Genomic DNA, 10,000 nt, shown 5'->3' with positions numbered 1-10,000 from the left:
TTTAGCCATGAACGGAAACCGGAAGTGAATATTTCGCATGCAAGGTCATTTGTTCTTTCCCAGATTTTCAAACCAATCGCAAACATGCCAACTCTGCCAGATAATCTGGGAGTCTCCCGGATACAGAACGAATCTCCCGGTCTCCCGTACGGGTAGCCAAAACTCCGGGATAAAAGCGACTTTGAACCTTTGCGCCACTGTAAGCTAAATTCGTGTCTCCAAATGTACCCTAATCAAAACAATTTCGGTTTTTAAATTCACCTCGCCGTGTATTAATCTTTTAACCACAAAACCACATGTTGAAGGGAACTAAACGAACGCCTTCTTCGTTTTCATGACCACGTAACAGACTGTCTGATTGCATCTCCGTTAACCAATGAAAACCCAGGATATAAACGCCCAGTTTCCTGCGAATTTTCCACTTCAACAGTAGTAACTCGTGTGTAATTGCAAGATTCTCAATGGCAGCAGATTTGTCGGATCATGTTTACTTTAGGTAGTGTCGGTCGACACGATCGGTCAGCACTCGGTAGGCACTATCGGTCGACACTCGGTCGATATGTCGGCCGAGTAGCAGTCGACACTCGGTTGACATATCGGCCGAGTGTTGGTCGAATATCAGCCGAGTGTCGGTCAAGTATCGGTCCAGTATCGGCCGATACTCGACCAACATCCGACCGATACTCGGCCGATATCTTTCTTTTGAGCGTCTATTTATCGACCGATAGTGTCGGTGATCTATCGGTAAACTATCGGTGAACTATCGGCGAGCTATCGGTCGACTATCGGTGAACTATCGGCGAGCTATCTTTGATGTAGCGTTTGTGGTGGTACAGAAAAAGCTTTGTAGTGCTACGGCAAAACAGGTAGCAGTTATTCAAATGTAAGAAAAAGCAAATTCAAATTTCCTTTTCCTTCTCTGTGTTTTTGCCGTACAACAACGAGAATTTTCACTTCCATTTCGACTGCCCACGCTGGGGACCTAGGGCTAGTCAAGCAGTGAAATCAAAATCAGAAAGTGCAGAAACAACTGACATATGAAAAGAAACCAATGGAACAGGGAATTCACTGACGAAAATTACGACTTGGTCGCATGTTAACGAGAAAAAAAATTAAAACGGCTGCAAGGATGCAATCTCAATTGTTTATTTTCCAGAAGTTTGATATTTCGTCTAGCAGTAAGATCAAATGGCCTCTGGACAGGTTTTGTGTTGCTTTCTCGCGCCTTTTTTAGGCGTTGACGTAATCGTCTGGTGTGAAACGGGAGGGACACTGGTTTAAAAGCTATATTGAATTGTTGTACACAACTTTATAATACTGACGTCTAAACTCGCATATCGTAGTGTAATCACGTTTAAGGGTTGCAAAAAATAACAATACTTAATCACTTATTATAGTACACACAGAGCGATGTTAATGAGATAAATAAATAGCTTTTAAAGTACAATTGGCCCGAGGGAGATTACAAAAAACGCGTTTTATCGCATTTTAAACGAAAATAGCTGAATTTGTTCCGATTGCTTTTTCTTTTTATTACCGCATTTCGTTTTAAACTATCGTTTTCTTTTTCATTTTCTTTTTTAGTATACGACATATGCACTTATATTGATTTCGACCGAAGTTTTTAAACACGCCGTTTGTTTATCGTTGCCAACCTTGAATTCCTTCGGTTAAAAACTGACAATTGAGATAAAACTACAATGAATAACACGTCCGCTTTAATGGTCAAATATAACTTCACTATCGAAATTTATCTAAAGATAAAGTAATGTCAATAAGAGAACTCTACAGACCTTTGCATAAATGGCAACCAAATTTAAATAACAATACTTGATACATCCTAAGCCTCGTGTTTATGTTTCCAGAAAAAGGATCTTTTACATGAATGTGAGGCTTAGGATGTATAAAGTATTGTTATTCAAATTTGGGCGCTATTTATGTAAAGGGTCTATTGACGAGCTAAATGTTAATCAACGCGAGTTCACGCTTAACTGCACAATATAATCATTCGTCAAATCAAATGAGTGAGTGAAGAATTTGAGCGTTCGAGCACGTACAACAAAATTTTGCCAAAAGTCGTGGAAAGTTTTATCATTGAAATTGACGATTAATTTTAAATAGAAAAAAATATCCTTCTACAGTTTACTATCAGGTTTTCAAGCTATTGAATGTATTCACATTTCTTAATAAAACCATAGAGACAATGTGCAGTCAATGATTTTATCAGTGTTTCTTGTAAAAAGACAAAAAAATGATTTATTGATTGGTAGCAATAGAACCTTTTCTCTTTAGCAATTGCTGACGTTTATTGCCTTATCGATTAACCTCGCCCGGTCCACTGGGAAGAGAGACACCCATCCCATAAAATAGGAAAATGACTTAACGGAAATTGTCTAATTATGTATACTCGCAATTATGCTGGATTTTCATAGTTTTCACAATTTTAAAAGTTCGGAATTACCGGGAAAAGGTGTTCTCAGTTCTTATTTTTCACCATCGAGAGAAGATCTGGCTAGTCTACAATCGCAATCGATACTTGCGAATGCGTAAACTCTAGTTTAGTGAGCGGAGTTATGGCCTCGGAAACACCGCCCGAGAAGGAACGTACTAAAGGCAGAAAGTGGAAGGCGGAAACCAATGATGGGTAAGTAAAAACATATATCCTCTAATTCTAAAAATGTAGAAGAAGAAAATTAAGAATACGGTTTGCATTTGATGAGTTTTCTAAAATAGCGAAATAAATGGGAATTAAGAATCTCGCTTGCGGGATTCGGCCCGGTATTCTGACTTTAGAACTTTGTAATGATATTTACAGATCAGAGGAAAGCAAAAAATCAGGCCACAAGGGGAGAGAGAAGATGGTACCGCAAAAAAAGTTTAAAGAGGTCAAAGATGACCTCGCAGCCGTTTTAGAAAAAATGAGGCGATCAGAAGAACTCAACAAAAAGAGCACCGAGAGACAATAGCGGCGATGCGCAGACGCATTGAGGAGCTCGAAGGTAGAAAACATTACAGTGTACATTGTATTGATATATTTGTAGTATCTGTTCTTTGAGGCTTGTACGAGTGAAAAGTGGAAAAAAAACATAAATTTTCAGCTTGATCATATCCTTTAAGATTTCCGCTGTGGTGATATCGCGATGGCGCCGTGACAAAGCTGTCGTCCTTGAAACCCGGGGGAGGTACTCCCGTAAATTTCAGATAGGTGTGTGCCACGAAGTGTCTTAAGGCACGTTTACACAGGCGATTTTTGTCGCGGCAACTCGATGCAATTTTTGTCGCGCTAAAGTTGCAACTTCCAAATCGCACGTGTAAACTAGGTGCGATTTTCAGTGCGATTTATCACTGCGATATCGCAAGGGTTTGGAACATGTTTGAAACGTGGTGCAACTTGAGCGCGACAAAAATTGCATCGAGTTGCCGTGACAAAAATCGCCTGTGTAAACGGACCTTTAAAGACCCTTTTTAAGGATGGAGCAAACAAAAATTGATACCCTATTTAAGGCCCAAACCCGAAAAATGATACCCTTTTCAAGGGAAAAGCAGAAACTAAAAATGGCGAATCTTATATAAAATCGCTTTGCTAATACTTTAACAGATAGTTCAGTTTTAACAGATCATTTGTTTTTCGTTTAGCTGGGCATTTTAGCTGATACAATTTAGGTACCCGATCTAAGGAACACACCGGGAACACAGTGCCAACAGGGGCAAAAATGATACCCAATTTACGGATCGAGAACCTTAAAAACCCTACCCTATCTCGCAACACATACCTATACAGGCCATATATGAGCGTACCCCCCCCCCCCCCCCCTCAAGCCTTGAAAAAAAGTCTTTTGCTTAGATTTCTGAAATTCAAACAGTTCAAGTATTGGAGTAGTTGTTTATGCGTTTATATACTATCGCGTAAGGAAAGAGCAATCGCCTGAATAGCAGAAGGGATTGCCAGATGTTTTCTTTGGTTTCTGGCCGCGTCGCTTATAACAAAATCATTGAAAAGTATATATCACTGCAAAGCTAATACAATATGATGAACAGATAAGTATTTTAAATGGTAAACGCGCGACGACGATGACAAGTGGTAATGATAAGAAGCATGGAAAAGGTATGGAATTTCGTTACCTTAGGCAAATCTCTCTTTGCAGTATTAGTAGGGTGGGGCGGCAGGGGGCAGGGGGCAGGGGGCAGGGGGCGAGAGCCCGGGAAAATAGGGCGGCAGGAGGAGGGAGGGAAAAGGGCGGGAAGCGGGAGAGAAATGCAAAACGCTAATTTTTGTCATTTATTTATGCGTTTGAATCGTTTCAAAAACAAGAACCTATAGGGGTGTCTTACGGAAAATTGATCGTACCAACATGGCGTCTCCATAGTGAGCTCTGTAAATTTCCGTGAAATGTTTCGGCAAATAACTCAAGAACGGTGCATCGTACAGACCTCAGACTTGGAGATGTTGTTTATTTAAGACTCTTTTTAAAAGAGAACCTCAATCACTGAAAATCCGCAAAAAATTTCCGCTTTACGCGAATTTCCCGGCTTTCCATTGTTTCTTGGGGGGAAGGGAGTTGGCAATTGTTGGATCAAGTTGTTGATTGGTGGGAGGGGGGGGGGGGGAGGTTAGTGCAATAAAATTTTCCAGATTTTCGATGATCTCCACGTTTTGCATCGCCTTTTCGTGAAGCGGCAAGTGGCAAACGATAGGATGTTGCTTTTCTTAAAACCATGAAATTCTCTTATTCTAACTTGTCTCTTTCATCTGAGAAGTACCTTGATATCTGTAGATAACACACAAGAATTTAGCAGAAATCAAACAAGTTTCCTTTATCTTTTGGCAAAACGCGAACTGATGCGGCTTAACATTTTCCGTTTACGTGATTCTAATGTATTTGATACTTAAAATTTCGAGAGAGTTTATCGATAGGAACAACACTTTATTGGTCCCTTAACATCACACAGTTTATTATCATTGTTCTACCTTAGTTTATTCTTATCCAAGAACTAGGTGTATCAGTCTGAACATTTGAACCGTGATGAAATCACAAAGGGAGCACTTTTTCCTCAGTTCATGTCCAACTGTTGGTCTAGCTTAAGTCCCAACTTAGACAGATGGATGGACATGTTGTCATTTGGTGCTTTTGCTTGATAAAGTCTGAATACTTTTAAACTTTTGTCATTTTTCAGATGTGGATGACTGGTGTAATGAGCTTGTCAATGAGTTCCCTGAAAATCTGCTAACGGTACCTCCGCCATTGGAGAAAACAACGACTGTTAAGAGTGCTTCACGCAGATTGCAGTTCCTGAGAGTTTGGCTTCCAATCGGGCTTTTGGTTTCTACTGTGACTTGTTAAGCTTTTAGAATGATAGAAGCGGGCTGTCTCGCCAGCGGGGACAGGGAGGGGTGGGAAGTCGACAAACAAATAAGATAAGGACTAGGAACAAGGTGTCCTTCATCTCTGAAAACTAGTGGCGAATTAATGAAATAATATTACGGGGATTTTATACGCGATCCCTTTAATTACAAAAAAAATTTGAAAAGAATTTAGTATGGACGGAAAAAAATATCGTGATAAAACAAATTAGCCCACCTTGGAACAAAACTATATGAAGGGCTTCTTGGCTGTTTTTTTGTTTGTTTGTTTGTTTTTTTCAGTTAATGAGCATCATAAGTGAGAAACTAATAAATTATGGCGAAACTTGGAAAATATGAATGATTTACGTGTGGCTTTAAATTTAATCTAAATTGGGGCTCACATGACGATTACGGCTAACAGGACGGTTATCCAGGATGAGTGAATTAGATAAGAGTGTTCATATGGCATGGGTGGGCTCCCCAGCTAGCACAGTCACAAATGAGTCTATTTTTAGAATACCCGTTCCCGCGAAAATTAGTCGTCATGTCCCTGACAAAACATTGCAGAAACAGTCACGTGACATGACTTCTCCTGATTGGTTTAAGTGGCGTCCATTTGTTACTGTGCTGAGGCAAGACCGCAAATTGATAGAGAAACATCCTTATCTAATTCTCTCTTGTGTTCAGTCATTTCACCGCAAAGAAGGCTCGTGCCATGTCAACTTGTAAAGTGTTAGGGTTTAACCGTTACTGAAAAGTCATTAAGCCGAGATTTTACTACACTCAAACGAGTAGAACTGGTATAAAACGCTTTGACATTCGGAAAAGAGTGCCGTAAAAAATAGAAATAAATAGCAGCTCAACCTGGAGTTTTCCAACTTTATTTTTACTCTTACGATTTAGTAAAGCCCCTCTTTGTCGTATATGCATCGATCCTTTGAAACAACCAGATGCAGTCGGTTCACTTATACATGGCATCAGTAGCATTTTTCAAATTCATGATTGATGGACAGCTAGATGATATAAATCCAAGTATCTACACAGATCAATTTCCTGAAGATTTCCCGCATCACTCAAAGGTTTTTCCTTGGCTTAAGTTCTTGCAGATCGTAGATAGTGTGGTATTCTCGAATTCTGCAAGAAAATATCGTGATAATTTCGTCCGTTAAAAGATTGCTCCAAAAAAAAGAGAGACTTTAAGGAACGAATATCAAGGGCCTATGTGAGAACCTAAGAGGGTACAACCGAGATGAACCCGTTTTCCTAAGTAAATACTTATTTACTTTAGTAAAACCCGTTATTGACGAGCTTAAACTCCCTTTTTACCATGGTAAAACCCTGTTTTAGCTCAAACTTTCATTTTGATGGAACCCATTTTACCGAGCTAAGATGAAACCTTTTGTTACCTACAGTGGAGAAAATCCGTTTTTTCTCACCAAAAACCCGTTTATGTTGCAGTGAAACCCATTTTGACCTTGATAAAAACGGACCATCTAAACCTGAGACCCAAGCTTTCTAGCAAAATGTACTCTCCCTCCTTCTAATACTGAGACCTCTTCACAGAATTCTGGTCATAAAAAATCCTTTCTAACCTTCTCTAATTAAAACTCGATAGGTTGTCACTACATACCCTCTTTGTCCACACAACCGTCACCGTTTGTATCGTCACCAGCAAGGTAATGTTTAACGATCATCTTACGGACAGTTTTGTCCTTACTACCTTCGTATTTCTTCATGTATTCCTGAAACTTGGCGAGATCCACACAGCGGGCGCCGTCGCCATCTTTTTTGAGCTTCTTGAAGTCATCTTCCTGAAAGTCGGCAAATTTTCCTCAATTTTCACCGATCAAGTAAACATGTAGCACTTTCATTGACATTGAAAACCAACCAACCACAAATTTACTGACCGAAACAATTTCCATTACGAGAGGCCATATTATTTGTATTCGGATGCTCAGAAGGGAGTCAGCTCCGATATTACCAATCAATGCCAAATGGGAGGAAAGTATTTCGGGGTGCAGAGATGGCGCTGTGGTGAGAGCACTTACCTCCCACAAATGTTGCCCGGGTTCGATTCCCGGACGGCCCGGCGTCAGATGTGGGTTGAGTTTGTTTGTTTTCAGCTCTGCACCGAGAGGTTTTCTCTGGGCACTCCAGTTTACCCTCTCCTCACAAACCAAAATTTGACTTCATTTGCGTCAATCGTTAATTTCAGTTTACAGTGTCCACAATTAATGCTCCAGCGTTAGAACGACTAGACACTTAAATAAAGTTTCTCTCCTTTTTCCTTTTAGTTTTCACTTGAATTGTACCGTCAAGAGAATGTCAGGATGACAAAAACTGCAATTGTTGTTGTTTTCGTTGCCATCTTAGTTCCCTCAAACAATTGAGAGCGAGTCTAAGAGCATATCTCTCGGCATAAGTATAAAACAATCAACCACAAATTTTGTGCCCGAGCAGCTTGATTTTCCTTTTTATCCACAGTTAATTAATTAACTCAAGAAAAAGTGACCGTAAACTGTAAGAGGTGGTTGCAATGATGTCTCCCTTTCAAGATCATTCGACTCAGTTTTTTTGTTAAGGAAAAGGATTATATTTTTAATATCAGACATTTAATTACCGCAAAAAACATCACCTAATACTGGGAGGCGAGTTATTACAAGGAAGTTGCTGAGACTTACAGTAAAATCTTTGCACCACGGCTCGCTGTGCTTGCTGTTCTCGCTGTGCTCGCTGGCAAGAGCCATCATCACAAACAGCAAAAGCGTGGAATTTTTCATGGTTTGCTCTGAAAAAAGAAAACAGTCCAACGATTATACTCTTGATGATGAAAAAAGAACCAAAGTCTTCCTAGAATGTCATTTTAATTACTTATACATGGAAGGACTTGTTGTTTCACCAAAGTCATCCTTTCCCAAAAGCCCTTTAAAGGATGACAGATTTCACTTAACTGTCAAGGCATTTCAAATCAAATGATTTAATGCGAAGAAATACGCAAATCGACTAAGTTGTATAATGTGTACACGTGATCTGGTCATCCAGAGTGGTAAGTGATTTTTTTCATGAAAACCTTTTAAATAGTTATAAGAGAATCTATAGCCAAACTAACACGAACTGAAAAATTAAGACTTTAGTCTCACTTGTGTCATTGAAAATAAACTGGCTTAAAACGAGCCTGAAGAAAGTGATCGCTAAGCAACCGCAACTTACCCTTAAAAGAATTTTGAATAAGGAAACCCAAAGACCATCAAGACATAATAATACGTCTAACTTATCATTCAAAAAGTTTATTTTTAAATCATAAAGAAATTCATACTTAAAAAAAGTGCTAAGCAAGAAAAATGATATTTGAATTCGGTAGTGTCGAGTTCCAAATCACACTTTTTCCCCGTCACGGCTTCTTCGGTAAGAATATTGTTTTACTTATCTATTGTGAAAAATGTAGAACAAGGAACAAGGAGGCTCACAGAAAGAATTGAAATATCAATTGTTACTGTCCTCCACACCTATGCACATCAATCTTTATTTAAATCAAGAAATTTTTTTAACAACATCTCAGTCTTGTATGTAGGTCGTGAACAAGAGAGTTACTACTAGGGGAGACTACAATCCAAATCAATTGTTGGTTTCTGTTGAAAGGGGAAAAGCGTGGTACCCGAAAAAAAAAGTTGAACAGAGTAGAGAACCAAGTCGAACCCAAATTGATGGAAAGCGAGTGATTTCACCCTTGCCAAAGCCACTGAACCCTGTTTCTCAATTGATAACGCTGAACGTGCTAAGATTCTTCTAATTGTTAATGAGCTACTCAATTTTCATTTTGCGGTGACTGATAAAAGGTTGCATTTAGGTTTAGTTTTGCTTCTTATAGACGGCCACATCAATAAGATTAGTGAGGGATTGCAAGAAATAATTTTTGCGTAATGTAACTGTCTTCTTTTCGGTCGAAGTAACGTGAGAGCATTTTGAACGATTTTAGGCGGTCTGCAGTTATAACACCAAAAAGTTGGAGTGACTTGCTATGTCTTTGATTTAGTCCAAACAGCTAGAAATAAAGCTTCCAAAACAGATGCGCTGGATCGAAAAGCCGAACTCGTTATAAGATTCGTTTATATCTCATCATCTTTTAAAACTGTTTTCACTGAATAACTTTAAGAATAAAAACCGACCCAATATATGAAGCAATCTGTTTGAACTCATTGGTTGCACTTCACATTCGAGTGCTTGGGTAAACATGTCCTCTTCCGAAAAATTCTAAATTAAGAAAAGCCATAAGATAAAGACAAATTTTCTGTATTAGGGCCTAGCTTCCAAGTCGCGTCAAAGTTCTTCCTTTTTAAAGTTTAATCCTTTAAAATATGACTACCTTACCTTGCTTTTCCAAACGGAGAAAGAGATGTGATGAGCAAGCTATCCAATGCAGACTGTCGGGCTCTAATCTATTTAGATTCTCCCTATCAATTGCAGCTTCAATTCAGATATTCCTTTGAAGCCAATGAAACGGTAATTGAATAACAAATTTTAGTTCCTGGCAATGCTCTCGGGGAGCCATAGCAACGGCCCAGCCCTTATTGCCGCAAGGCTTTAAAGGAAACTCCACTAGAACAAGGAAATAACCACAGGCATAATGTTTGCTATCAAAATTGTTCGAACTTTTGA

General features: G+C 39.2%; 2 protein-coding genes across 3 annotated transcripts in view; one reads left to right on the top strand and one right to left on the bottom strand.

The window, feature by feature from the left end:
• LOC138011453 (uncharacterized) overlaps positions 1-5,591 on the top strand; it is a 47,471-nt gene extending 41,880 nt beyond the window's left edge. Inside the window, exon 7 of the transcript XR_011124718.1 lies at positions 5,435-5,591. The gene's annotated coding sequence lies outside the window, so the exon portion shown is untranslated. The remainder of the gene's footprint in view (positions 1-5,434) is intronic.
• A 140-nt stretch (positions 5,592-5,731) lies between these two features.
• LOC138011454 (uncharacterized) lies at positions 5,732-9,898 on the bottom strand. Of its 2 annotated transcripts, none has more exons than XM_068858454.1 (4): positions 8,216-8,269; positions 8,026-8,132; positions 6,975-7,155; positions 5,732-6,478 (listed from the first exon to the last, which is right to left on the bottom strand). In XM_068858454.1, the coding sequence occupies exons 1-4, from the start codon at positions 8,250-8,252 to the stop codon at positions 6,414-6,416; spliced, it is 390 nt and encodes a 129-aa protein (XP_068714555.1). In that variant the 5' UTR covers positions 8,253-8,269; the 3' UTR covers positions 5,732-6,413. The 2 variants fall into 2 exon arrangements, with proteins under 2 accessions (XP_068714555.1, XP_068714556.1); XM_068858455.1 differs by lacking the exon at positions 8,216-8,269 and adding an exon at positions 9,713-9,898 and having other exon boundaries at positions 6,181-6,478.
• Between the last annotated feature and the right edge of the window lie 102 nt (positions 9,899-10,000).

This window comes from Montipora foliosa, chromosome 7 (genome assembly GCF_036669935.1).
Source record: "Montipora foliosa isolate CH-2021 chromosome 7, ASM3666993v2, whole genome shotgun sequence".
NCBI lineage: Eukaryota > Metazoa > Cnidaria > Anthozoa > Scleractinia > Acroporidae > Montipora > Montipora foliosa.
The sequence above is the reverse complement of the archived record's forward strand: the minus strand, read 5'-3'. Positions and strand labels throughout refer to the sequence as shown.